We start from the raw sequence: 13,589 nt of genomic DNA, 5'->3' as shown, positions 1-13,589 counted from the left end.
GCACTAAGCACAATAGAATAAAATATTCTGAGTATTTTGCAAAAAAATGTGATCATGCAAGGCAAGTGCACTTTTGATAACTTAGCAGGTTGCTCTCGCGGTATGTAAGTGTCACGTGAGGGCTACTATGTGTCACGTGACGTTGTTTTGGCTGCGCCAGACTCAAGAGTAAAGTGAAAATGGCGAGAAATGAGGAGAAGCAACAGGGGAGACTGAACAGACTGTGGCTTCAGAGAGAGAGAGAGGGTAAGCAGCTTGTAGCCAGAGCCAACACGGACCTTTAATGCTGATAAAATCCTCCCGCTGTGCGGAAGACTAACTGTATCTGTGAACCGCTGCAGTAATGCTAAGCTACAGTTGTTTCATAAGTCTTTCTATACTTCCTGTACAGAGGGACGCCTCAAAGATGTGCACGAGCGGAGACCCAAGCTGGTAAAGTAATTCATTTTTACCAAGTTGTTAATATTTCACCTCATGTCACGTTTACCTGGAACAGCTTGTTTCAGCCGAACCTTTTCTTCCACAGTCCACTCTTAATTCAGCTTCTTCTGTGAAAAAGTGGATCCCCACCATTAAGAATGATATAGAGTATTATTTGCAGGTAAGTGAATCAATTTAAATGTGTGAAATAGATTCTAATGCAGTGCATAAGTGATTGTTGAAGATTGAATTCTCCTGGTTCGCCTGTTTTTGATTTTTTTTGCTCCCAGCAATCCCAGCTTTCTCATTACCCAGAGAGGAAGATAGCGGAGTTCCAGCTGCATATTGAGGCTTTAGAAAGAGAGTATAAAAGCTTCATTGCCAAACTGCGAGTACTTGACCCTTCCTGTAAACACAAGCCGTGGACTCCTCGAGCATACTGCAAAAGGAGAGCAGAGACTCAAGACTCTTCGAGCATCGGTCAGTGTGTTCAAGGCTGCGACTCACCTCTTACATAGCCTACTGTAAATGTTGTTGAGAAATGATATATTGCAGTGCTCAAACTACTTGTTTCATACATCCAGTCCTAGAAATCCAGTATTTACCTTGTTCTCTGCACCTTCCATACAGTCAAAACAGCAGCACAATTACATCTATCATGCTATCTATCTGTACCTATTTAAGTAGACCATGAATTTAAAAAAGAAGGCAATTACCTCCACCGAGGAGGTTATGTTTTCACTCAAGTCTGTTTATTTATCAGCAGGATTACACAAAAAATACTGAACCGATAAGTACTCAACTTGGTGGAGGAATGGGGCATGAGCCAGGGAAGAAGCCATTCAATTTTGAGGCAGATCAGTGTCATTTACTATGAATCTGATTTTATTTTTCCCCACTGAAGTCTGGTGTATGTTGTTTGGCATTGGCCTTAGCTGAGGCAAAAAGTACGGAACTGATTTGCACCAAACTTGGTGGAGGGATGGGGCATGGGCCATCTCCACTTACTGGCCGTTTCCAGTAATATTTCATTTCCTCAACATTTTCATTTGAAATTTCCTTCAGTATTTCACCTTGGTGTAGGTATGTGCTCTGCTGAGTGCCGTTCTAGTTACAGATAAAAATTCTGAGTGCTGCTAAGATGTCACATTTGCACCTTTTCTTTTGCTTAATATTTAGGTGTCACAGTTTTAAGTGTGTGAACCTAAATTTTTATTAAAATCCAATAATAATGCTTCTATACCAGTCACCATTTTTAATATGCAACAAGTTGCACTTACCCCATTCCAGTGGGCAAGTTAAAAAAAACAAACGCAGCAAGACTCCTCCTTGAGATAACTGTGGGACAAGAGCCTGTCCTGTTAAAAAGTAGCGAAGGTTTTAGCATATAAAACATTCATATTTTGTATATTTATGTGCAACATACTCACGCCATGTCTACTTGTGGGTCTCCTGGGTTCTGACCCACTGCTAGAACTATTTTGAGAATGTGGAGTAGAAAAAACCCTCTCTGCCAAACATAAGTGTAACCAGGAACTTTCTATTGCTAGTACTTGTCTAATCTGCGTTGAAATTTTTCATTTTGGGTGAACTACTCCTTTAAGACACCAACATCTTACCTTTCCTTTCATTTCTCTATGTGTTGTCACTCTTGTTCGCAGTCAAAACCCCTCGACGCAGTGAGTCACAGGAGGACAGCAGTCAGTTGAATGGAGCTGACAGTGACTTGGACAGCAGTTGGACAGGATGTCACAAAACCTCAGCCACTGAGAGGCAGGGAGCCCTCAGCTATTCGGAGACCAGATTTCAGACCCCTGTCCCCATCAACCTGGTGTCAGAAACCTCAGAGGCAGTCTGTGCAGACCAGGACCAGCCCCTCTCCTTTGACCGGACACGGCTAGCAGTGGCCACTGCTGCGTTCAGAGGACTGTCAGCTCAGCTCGACTCCTTTCAAACACAGAGCCTAGCCAGGGTGCTGCAGTCTGGCCTGCCAAACCTCAATAATTCTGCATCAGGACAAAAAATATTTACATCGCAGAGCAGGAGTAGAGGCACAGAGAACGATGACGGGACAGTGATGAGTTTGGTTAATGGACAGAAAGGTGGAGTCCAAGCATGTAAGACAGACTGTGAAGCAGCAGAGAGGATACCTGAGAAATCATGGAACAGTAGCACAACAGAGGAGACGTCTGGTCATGTCCTGGGACTAGACTGTTACTCTTCTTCCGATGACGACTGTGACACATGATGTTTTTAAATCATAAAATATACTGGTCCACAATTTTCAACATTTTAATTTACAGTGAATTGCATAATGAAACCTCTCATGTCCTGTGTTCATTCAAAGGCTTCCTAAGTGGTGGGTCTCATTAACAAAATATTAATATGATAATTGTAGCTGCATTTTTGAAAATGACATAGTCAGTTTCCTCTCACTTTTAGTTCTAACTAAATCCTGAAATTTGTTTTGAAAGATAGGCCTACATTTGATGCCATACTATTTTTTGGGGGGTACTATTTAACTCTTTTCTTCATACATGAGGAGTGTGAATCACAATTACAGGATATGAGAATGTGAAATGCACCCCCATGTGAGAATATGACGCAGTTCAACAGAAAAAGGGTCAAATGAATTATTGAATTGACAAAAGATATGTTTCAGTTTCCAATTAAAGCCAGACTCGCAAAACCTGCTGTGTGAGAGGAAAAGTTATGTTGCTTGATGTCGTTCATTTCGGGCTGAGAAATTCATTGTCATTTTCAGGCATTACCTGATTCATCATGACCACAACTAGCTCCGTTATGCAGCAGAAAGGATGGCAACCGTGAGAAGCACAGAGTAATTGGTAAAGATACTTGCTGATTCAGTGATTCATCACTGTCTGGTTGTATTAAGTGGAGCAGAAACACAGAACACGGCCTGGTTAGACCCCAAACCCCACCCTCCCACCTAACCCACTGTGTGCTGCTGCTGCTGTTGCTGCTGCTGCTGCTGCTGCTACTGCGAGGACCGCTTTCAGCATGACACTTCTTGGAAACAGACACATCAGCTTCTAGAAAACAGGCCCTGTGCAGTTTATGGTTAAGTTAGACGTAGTTACCCTTTTAGTTAGTGTCATATACACGTTGCAAGGTGGGTTTCCCTTTCTCTCTGCAGGGGCCAGGAAAAACGAAACAAGACTTTTACAGGAGTGGTCAGAGCTTGCGCCTGAGGTCTTCCTTTGCAGTTACTAAAAATGTTTTTCATAATATGCAATACTGGCTTAGCTTAACCGTTGATGTGAATCATAATGATAGAACCCAAAGTTTTAGTGTCGGTCTGCGTGAGAGTGCACTGCTGCTGCAGCCCCCCTCTACTGCAAGGCTGGTTTCTTGTAATTTCTTGCAATTAGTTCCTATCTGTGAGGTGGAAAAGTGCCCTTTATCAAAAACCACTGCAAGCCAAAGTGCGAATCACCAAAGAGCTAATAAATATCTGGAAACAAATTTTCTTGGTTAAGCAGCAGATAAAAAGCAATCTCTTATGGAAACTGCAACAACCACAATGAAAAAGCAGTGTAACTGCCCCATATCCTAGGAAACAAACCTAGAGGTGTCAGAGAGACCACAGTGGTATTAACTCCAGACTGAGAGGGGAGGAGTGAGTGTTCAGCTTTCCTGTAAGCTCATCTCTGAGGTATTGGTTGGGGTTAATTCTCACCTCTGTAATTCATTGCTGTCTCTCTTGCTACCAGCTTTTCATAAGCAGCCGGCACAGAAGCCAGTGCAGAAACATAAGTCCTTTTCATGTGGCAGCCGCATCTTCCCACCAAGAACTACGCTGTGTGCTACTGAAACTGCTGTCTGTTTACCAACATACTGTACCCCATTAAGACTGATCTGCAAGAGTAATACATTAATTATAAAGCATTTTTGATTTGACCTACTCCTAAAGAAAAGTCAAATTCAGTACATGGTTCAGATTTGGAGGAGCACTTTCTGAAAACTCTGAAAAATCAGCACAGACCTCACAAAAAAGTCCCCAGGAATGTTTAAAGCATGTTAACTGGTTCACAAGACCTGTTATAAAATGCAGGCCAGATGACTATGTTTGTGGCTGCTGAATATTGCATCAGACCTATGGACAGGTTTCTGATGAGTTGGTGGTGCTTAGTGAGTAGGGGGTCACACAAAACCTGTATCTTCCATTCCCTTCAGCCTTGTCTACAGTTGTCTATATGTGCACTGCACAGTACAAAGATAGTTGAACTAGTACATTTACATTTATTCATTTGGCAGACATTTTATCCAAAGTCACTTACTGTGAGATAAAGCCTAATAAATTTCAGTATTGATACATAAATACCATTCAGCAAAGCAGGAGAGGAGAGGAGAAGGTGGGATAGAGAGATGATAGTTTTTTGGCTTGTGTGAGTTTGTGAAAAGTGATGTGCATGTGGGAGGGTTTTGTGGGTGGTGAATGCCTTGGCCTTTTAAGACTGAGGTGCTCAGACAACAGTACACACCTCCTTCATGCAGAAGCGATACATGCACACACAGTTTGTCTCACAGTAGGACCTGCAACATGAGCTGTGACCAGAGCTATCCCTTCCCACAGGTGTTCCTCGTGGATGGAGGTGGAAGTCGTCAGAACTCTGACCAGCCTCCGAGTCTTGTGCCCTGCTGGTCATTCCCGCCAGCCCAGGAGAGGGCGAGGAGCCGTGAGAAGAGTCGGGGCTTCATGGGAGTCAGCCCCAGTCTGGCCTTGGTCGTGCTGTTGCTGTTCCTGCTTGTGTTTGCAGCCCTGGGGTTTGAAGCCTACCAGATCCACAATATGCAGATGGAACTGAAACAGATGAGACAGGTAAGGAACCACAGGTTGTGATGGATATGGAAGAGAACATTGAAAAACCATATATGTAGTTTGAAAACCTGAGTTTTTACTGATTGGAAAAAGTAATGGTGCCTACAGCAGTGTGTACAATATCAAGAAGTAGTGAGGTGGTGAAGTTTTGTAAAGTAGTGAAGAAATTGCTGGTCAGTGACAAATAATGCAAATATTAATAGTGTTCCTTTGTGTGTAATATTTCTTGTGCAGTTATAATGGGGGTAAACTGCTCAATATTAAAAGGTGTGACTTGTCTCTTTTTGCACAGAGAGGGGGTGATAGGTGTAAAGTGGGAACGTGGAAAACTTGGTTGGAAAGTTAACTGAGAGCTGTGAGGTTTAATAATTAATTCACATTTGTCCTTGCCACCATTTGAAGAGTGAAACACCTCAACTCTGCTCTGACATTTAAAAATGCAAACCAAGGACTTAATCGTTCCATCTGTGGTCAGTGTGGACCAGTGAGACAGGATATCCTCTCTAAGTCAAGCTGTGAAAGAACTTTTAAGAAGACAGCGCTGAAGAAAAAAAAGAATTTGTGTGATGTGGTATTGAGTTTTCTCTGTTTCTTTCATTTCACTGAAGGATCAACCTGAGACAGAGTTTAATACAGCACAGAAGCAAATTGGTAAGTGTAAACATATCTCACCACACATAAATAATCCCCTACAAAGTGAAAATGTTCCTAAAACAAAAATGAAAGGAAGAGATGATGTGATTCTAATCTGAGGGTTGTTTCAGGTTTCCCTGAACCTGAGGTGCGTGGACAAGACACAGACAACAGACCTGCAGCACATATGATGGGTAACATTCTTTATTCACAGTTAAGATATACTCTGATTGTTTTTAATCTGCACATATGGTAACATCATGTCTCTCGTCCTGCAGGGCGGATTGAAAGAGGGGAATTCCGGAAGACTTTGCGATGGGAGCCGAGGGTAGGTCGGGCGTTCGTATCTGGAGGAGTGACTTACCAGATTGAAGATGGTGGTCTGCAGGTCAACGAGAGCGGACTCTACCACATTTACTCACGAGTGGAGCTGATCTTTAGGAACTGTTCCCCCACATCCTCGTTCATTCACTCTGTGTTTTTGAGGAGAGCGAAACATTTGTCACCTCTGACCCTGATGGAGGCCCACAGAGCAGGTTTCTGCTCCAAGCACCTGGAAAACTCTTGGACCACAGAGAGTTACCTCAGCGCTGCCCTAAAGCTGCAGAAATACGACAAAGTTTTTGTGAATGTATCGCACCCCTCTCTTCTTAGTCATGCACATTATGGCAACTTCTTTGGCCTCTACAAAGTCTGAAGATTTTGGGGAGATGAGCTTTTTTTTTTTTTTTTGATATTTACTCAAATGAAAGAATGTAAACTGCTCACAATGTCTCAGACAGGAGTGAGTCTTACTCATCACTTTACCCAAATGATTCCTATGTTGAATGTTATTCCGATGACCTATAATAACTGCACGGAATATGATGTTAAAACCATGGTCAAATATTGCACATTGTTTTTATTGCCAGCTTTTTAATTTGTGGTTAATTGAAGCGATTTCCACACCTATTTATAAACAAATATTGTGCCTTATGTAAATGTTTTGATAGTCAGTTAACACTAAGATGCTGATTTAGTTGTAGCATTTTTCAAAAATATTTATTTTGGTGTGTATCTGACATTTATGATGTCTAAATGTGTGGTTATGAAACATAAAAATGATTTTATGATCATTGCTTTGAAGTAAATAAAAGAGATACTTAATTTCCATTTGGTGAAACAAGGAAGTGCTAAGTTAATAAACAAAGTCTTTCTGGTTGAAATCCAGTGGGTGTCATGTTTGAGTAGGTGATGTTCATGTAAGGAACACCCACATGGGTTTTGTTCATGAAAACTGGAAAGTATTTAGATAAATACATCATGAACTTGATTTCCATATATTCCACTGAGGTACAGCAGCAGCCTACTATGGAGAGGTGTTTTTTTTTTGTTTTTTTTATAACCTGCCAGTTATAATCTCTACAGCAGCTAAAATGTGGAAAATAGTTACATTTCCTGGTTAATTGACAGTTTAAAATTTAGCGTACAGATCACCGTGCAGTGCATTTTCAAGGCTGCACACCTTTTTTTTTTTGCAGTTTAACACCCTTGTTGCGCTGTATCTTTTCTGTTCACCACAAAGACACAGCCTGGGCACAGATGGGGGGATAAAACAGTTGCAGATTTGACGTATGTTTCCTTCCTGTGTGATTCTCATGAGGGTCTTGCATGTATGCAGGCTGTTCATTTGTGAAATACTTTCTGCTTCCTTTAATCAAGCGTGAAAACATCTGAACTCATTTATAGTAATTTTTGTCTCAAAGCTTCTCACAGTGAGATGTGAACAATCCTTTAAACGTGAACAAACCTTTGTATTTCAGTCATTTCTGGCTAAACCACAAATTACTCAGAGACTCTCAGTGGTTAGTGATCAATGGAAACAATAATGGACTCCTGTTTCAACAGTTTTGGTTTGTCAAAATGTACATGACACGTTTTTATGTACTGTTTTGTTTCCAATGAACATGTTATTGCAACTTTTAGCACAGTACACAACATTTCAGAAAGCAAATGAGCAAAACAAATCAACTGTTAATTTGTTAGTATGTGTTAGTATTTGTTTCTGTTTGAGTCTTTTACTCCAAGATGCAGATTCACAAGACAATTTTTTTCGGTTAAAACCGTAGATTTGTTCACTGTTTAACTCAGCAACATAATTCAACTGGACTGCTATCACCCGGTCTGTGATCTGTGTCTGCAATCAACAGACTTGTGGTTGCATCTTGTTCCAATAGTCACTTTTTACTCATCACATTACTGGCTGTTGAAAGTGACACCCTGCCTAAAATCTCTTTTTTTGAGTGTAACGAATTCTGTGGACCTAAACGTGGGTTGCGGCTGTAAAAGAAACAGAAAATGTGTCTATTTCCATTTATCTGTTTGGATCCATATCTGCATCAAACTACACACATGCTATAATAGTCATTTTTGGAGAGTATCTAAATGCTAGTGATATCAGAGTACAAGGATGAACTGTGCACAGAACAGACACAGTTACGGCCATTTCATTTTCTCATTTTGCAGTTACTTCTTTTTCCTTTCCGTCCCTCCCTCTTTCAACAGAAATGTGTTTATATTTGTAGAGTATTTGTGTCCAACTGACATGTTTTATAATGTGTAGCCTTCTGAGACACTACAACTAGACATTTGATAAATATATTCACTCAACTTAGGCAGACCAGAGGATATTTGAAGGCTTCTGAGACTTTCTACACCACCACACAGAAGGTAAAATATTTTGCAAAGCAAATCACATAAAGCAACTGAGTATGAAGTTCACCACTGTCATGCCAGAGCTCATGCAGCATTTGTACAAAAGCTAATGTTGAAAGTTGATTCATAGAAAATTTCTAGGCTATGATTGACAAATGCCCATTTGTATTGTAAGAATGAATATGTGCTTGAAACATTGATTTAAAAGGTAGGTTTACAAGTCGGTCTTAAGATAATAAAAAGACATGCCCAGTTAAAAAACAAAGTTACTATGATGGCTGAAAGAAGGAACTTTGTGTTAAAAGGCTCTAATTTTCTAATATGCCCAATTTATCTAACCCAGACTGATGAAGCTTCACATTTGTCCCCCCCCCGTCTTGTAAAAGAATTGCATCAGAAAGTGATCTCTTTACAATCAATAAAAACAGTGTCAATCTACAGAAATGTGAGAAATTAAAGGGAAAATCCACATAAAGTGTCTTGGTAGGCTAAGGTCTTAGTAGGAGTACACTCTACAAAAGATATTCCCTTATTTGGTGTTTTGATGATGATGGTGCAGAGCACTAACACGTCGGTTCAAAATCCCCCATAAGTGTTCAGCTGGGTTGAGATCTGGTGAATGCAACGGCCATAGCATATGATTCACATCATTTTCACACTCATCAAACCATTCAGTGACCCCTCATGCTCTATGGATGAGCAAATTGTCATCCTGGAAGAGACCACTCCCATCAGAATAGAAATGTTTCCTCGTAGGATAAAGATGATCACTAAGAACAACTTTGTGTTTATTTGCAGTGACCCTTCCTTCTAAGGGGACAAGTGGACCCAAACCAGGCCAACATAATACCCCCTAAGGCATAACAGAGCCACCAGATCCCCTCACTGTAGGGTTAAAGTATTAAGGCCTATACCATTCTCAAGGTGTAACCCACACATTCAGCCGCCCACTTGTGGAGAATATGGTGAAGGATGACTCATCTGACCATATCATTTTTTCCACATCTCTGTACACCAGTGCCCATGGTTTTAGCACCACTGAACTCTCAAATGTGGATTCATCTTTGTAATGATCAGTCTGTGCACTGCAACCCGACTACAATATGGAACAGTTGATGGACTGTTCTTGCTGACATAGTCTTTATCTACAAGCCTATTTACTGAAGTCTTTCGCATAGATCTAAATGTTAATGTCCCTTTAGTCACTGTTCCTACTGAAACATCTGCCTGTTGAACATCTTTGTGACTAAAGCTCCAACCACAAATGCATCAACAGTGAACCCGCTTTCAAAATCACTTTTGAAAGTGATCTTTTTCTCATGTCGTCTTGATACAAAATCAGAAAAAAGACTGGGCCTGCTCAAAATTTTCATACATGCCACTGAGCATGATGGGATATTAGCTGCTTAATTGTACCATACAGTGTACCTGTGTGGAAGCATCTGAGGTCAGAGGAAACTTACGAAATACAAAAAAGTGAAAAATAAAACTTTAAGGAGACTCAAAAGCCTTAGATAACGTACAGGTTTTCAGTTTAGCCTTAAAAGTGTCCACGGAGGGGGAACACTTAATTAAACATCTAAACTGTTCCAAATCTTTGGGGCAGCTACAGCAATTACACAATTACCCTTTCCCCTTAGTCTCGACCTATAGCGACAGCCAGGAGGAGGTGGTCTGAGGACCTGATAGGTCTGGGGATGGAAAGGGGGAAAATGAACTCTGAGATGTACTGGGATGCCAGACTGTGTAAAGCTTTAAAAAAAAATAATAAAAGAAACTAAATTCGATACTTGACTGGTTGTGAGAGCACAGATGCAAGTGCAGATGAGGTGTTATCTTTCTTCCTGGTACCAGTAAACAGTCTAGCAGCAGCATTCTGCAAGACAAGGAAGCTAATGCACAAACAGATAGCACTGCAATAATCCAGCCGAGAGGAAATTAAGGCATTTATGACAACCTTCAGATCATTAAAGGAGAGGTATGGTTTGAATTTGGTGATGTTTCTTAGGTGGAAATAGAAATCTTTCACAACAGTGTTTTTAATAAAGAGAATGACTGACAGTGACCTTTCTCTCTCTCTCTCTCATACCTTGGGAAATCACAGCCCACCACTGAAGTGACTGATTTAATCACAAGTAGCCAAAAAGTTCAGATAAGTGAACTTTACTAAATAAAACAACAGGGTGTATAGGAATAAGCGGGTTTACATATATTTGTGTGGTTTCTGAAAGAGGAGAAATTAATGACAGAAGAATAATATATTACAAACTATTACATAAAATAACATCTTGCTTAATCAACTTAACTGTCGTGCTTAGCATTGCCACAAGGTGGAACTATGAGGCACAATGATGCCAGATAAGGAACAAGCAACCACTTATTCATCAAAGCAGGCTGAACTTATTAATAAATTCCCGCTATGAGATTCACACACAAGATAATGTGACTACAATATAAGGCTGAAATAGACATACAGCCAATGCAGCAAATTTGAAAGTGCAGCCATATAAGCAGCTTTTTTTTTTGGCGTTTTTATGCCTTGCTATAATATGACTTTCTATGCCTTACTATGGCTGCACGGTGGCGCAGTGGTTAGCGCTGTCGCCTCACAGCAAGAAGGTTCTGGGTTCGAGTCCCGGCCCGGCCGTGGGATCTTTCTGTGTGGAGTTTGCATGTTCTCCCCGTGCAAGTGTGGGTTCTCTCGGGGTACTCCGGCTTCCTCCCACTGTCCAAAGACATGCATAATGGGGACTAGGCTAATGGGATACTCTAAATTGACCATAGGTGTGGCTGTGAGTGTGAATGGTTGTCTGTCTCTATGTGTTTGCCCTGCGATGGACTGGCGACCTGTCCAGGGTGTACCCAGCCTTTCGCCCGAAAAGATGCTGGGATAGGCTCCAGCGACCCTACTAGACAATAAGCGGTAGAAAATGAATGAATCCCTTACTATAATATGATGTTGTTTGACATATTTATGCCTTGATATACTATAACTTTTCATGCCTTACTGTACTATGACGTTTTGTGATGTTCTATACCTTAATGTATTAAGACGTTTAATGCCTTATCATAAAATTATGTTTTTTTACGCTTTTACACCTTACTATATAATGAAGTTATATGACATTTTAATGCCTCGCTGTACTATGAAGTTTTTTGACATTTTATGCCTTACGATACTACGACGTTATCTGACGTTTTTGTGGACTTCTATGTTTTGACATGTTTGTGATGTAGCATGGTGGTACAGTGGTTAGATGTGTCACCTTCCAATCAGAAGGTCATGGTTTCGAGTGTCAATCATTGTTCCTTTCTTTCTGGAGTTTAAATATTCTTCCTGTAACTTCACTCCAAGTATTTCAGCTTCCTACTGCAGTTCAAAAACATGCACCTTAGGTTAATTGGCAACGCAGATTAATTATTTCCTTACCAAAACTCACAGTAAAGTAAGGCATGAAGATGTCATGCATCTTCATGCCTTACTTTACTATGAGTTTTTTTGACATTTTTATGTCATACTACATTAGGAGGTTTGTTGACGTTCTTGTACCTTACTATACTATAACGTTTTATGCCTTATTATACTATGACGTTTCGTGCCTTATTATACTATGACGTTTTTTGAAGTTTTTTTACCTTAATATACCCTAATGTTATGTACCTTATTATATTATAAAGTTTGTTGACATTTTTATGCCTTCCTATTCTATGATATGTTTTGCCTTACTATACCATAATATTCTATACCTAAATGTATTATGATGTTAAATACCTTATCATATTATGATGATATGATGCTTTTTGACGTTTTTATGCCGTACTATATTTTGACGTTTTATGACATTTTTATACCTTACTATACTATGATGTTTTTTTATGTTTTTGAGCCTGACAATACTATGACGTTTTTTGATGTTTTTATGCCTTACTATACTATGACATTTTATGCCTTACTATACTTTGATGTTTTTTGATGTTTTTATGCCTTACTAAACTATGATGTTTTTTGACGTTTTCTGCCTTACTATACTATGACGTTTTATGCCTTACTAAACTATGACATATTTTCACGGTTTTTTTACCATAATATACTATGATGTTTTTTGATGTTTTTATGCCTTACTATACTATGACGTTATTTCACATTTTTATTCCTTACTATACTATGACATTTTATGCCTTACTATACTTTGATGTTTTTGATGTTTTTATGCCTTACTATACTATGACGTTTTTTGACGTTTTTTTAAGATAATATACTATGACGTTTTTTGATGTTTTTATGCCTTATTAAATTATGACGTTTTTTTACCATAATATACTATGACATTTTTTTATGTTTTTATGCCTTACTATACTATGATGTTTTTTGACGTTTTTATGCCTTACTATACTATGACGTTTTATGCCTTACTAAACTATGACATTTTTTGAAGTTTTTTTAAAACTATATACTATGATGTTTTTTGATGTTTTTATGCCTTACTATACTATGATGTTTTTTGATGTTTCTATGCCTTACTATACTATGATGTTTTTTGATGTTTTTATGCCTTACTATACTTTGATGTTTTTTGATGTTTTATGCCTTATTAAACTATGATGTTTTTTTACCATAATATACTATGACATTTTTTGATGTTTTTATGCCTTACTATACTATGATGTTTTTTGACGTTTTTATGCCTTACTATACTATGACGTTTTATGCCTTACTAAACTATGACATTTTTTGAAGTTTTTTTAAAACTATATACTATGATGTTTTTTGATATTTTTATGCCTTACTATACTATGATGTTTTTTGATGTTTCTATGCCTTACTATACTATGATGTTTTTTGATGTTTTTATGCCTTACTATACTATGACGTTATTTCACATTTTTATTACTTACTATACTATGACATTTTATGCCTTAATATACTTTGATGTTTTTTGACGTTTTTATGCCTTACTATACTGTGATGTTTTTTGATGTTTTTATGCCTTACTATACT

The 13,589-nt window shown here is 39.0% G+C and overlaps 2 protein-coding genes across 2 annotated transcripts; both read left to right on the top strand.

Annotated features, from left to right (window-relative positions):
- Positions 1 to 152: 152 nt before the first annotated feature.
- LOC111671955 (uncharacterized) lies at positions 153 to 3,109 on the top strand. Its single transcript, XM_023429207.2, has 5 exons — positions 153 to 246; positions 392 to 432; positions 527 to 601; positions 711 to 900; positions 2,082 to 3,109. Exons 1-5 carry the CDS (start codon positions 180 to 182, stop codon positions 2,666 to 2,668), a joined length of 960 nt encoding a protein of 319 aa, XP_023284975.1. The 5' UTR covers positions 153 to 179; the 3' UTR covers positions 2,669 to 3,109.
- A 140-nt stretch (positions 3,110 to 3,249) lies between these two features.
- faslg (Fas ligand (TNF superfamily, member 6)) lies at positions 3,250 to 7,061 on the top strand. The gene is made up of 4 exons (XM_023429213.2): positions 3,250 to 5,263; positions 5,872 to 5,914; positions 6,028 to 6,090; positions 6,175 to 7,061. Exons 1-4 carry the CDS (start codon positions 4,880 to 4,882, stop codon positions 6,591 to 6,593), a joined length of 909 nt encoding a protein of 302 aa, XP_023284981.1. The 5' UTR covers positions 3,250 to 4,879; the 3' UTR covers positions 6,594 to 7,061.
- Positions 7,062 to 13,589: the final 6,528 nt, after the last annotated feature.

The sequence above is a fragment of the Seriola lalandi genome, unplaced genomic scaffold (assembly GCF_002814215.2).
Source record: "Seriola lalandi dorsalis isolate HSWRI2012SDOR001 ecotype SW California unplaced genomic scaffold, Sedor1 jcf7180002054890, whole genome shotgun sequence".
Taxonomy (NCBI): Eukaryota; Metazoa; Chordata; class Actinopteri; order Carangiformes; family Carangidae; genus Seriola; species Seriola lalandi.
Note: the sequence above shows the minus strand (reverse complement) of the source record. Positions and strands in the feature narration are given on the sequence as shown.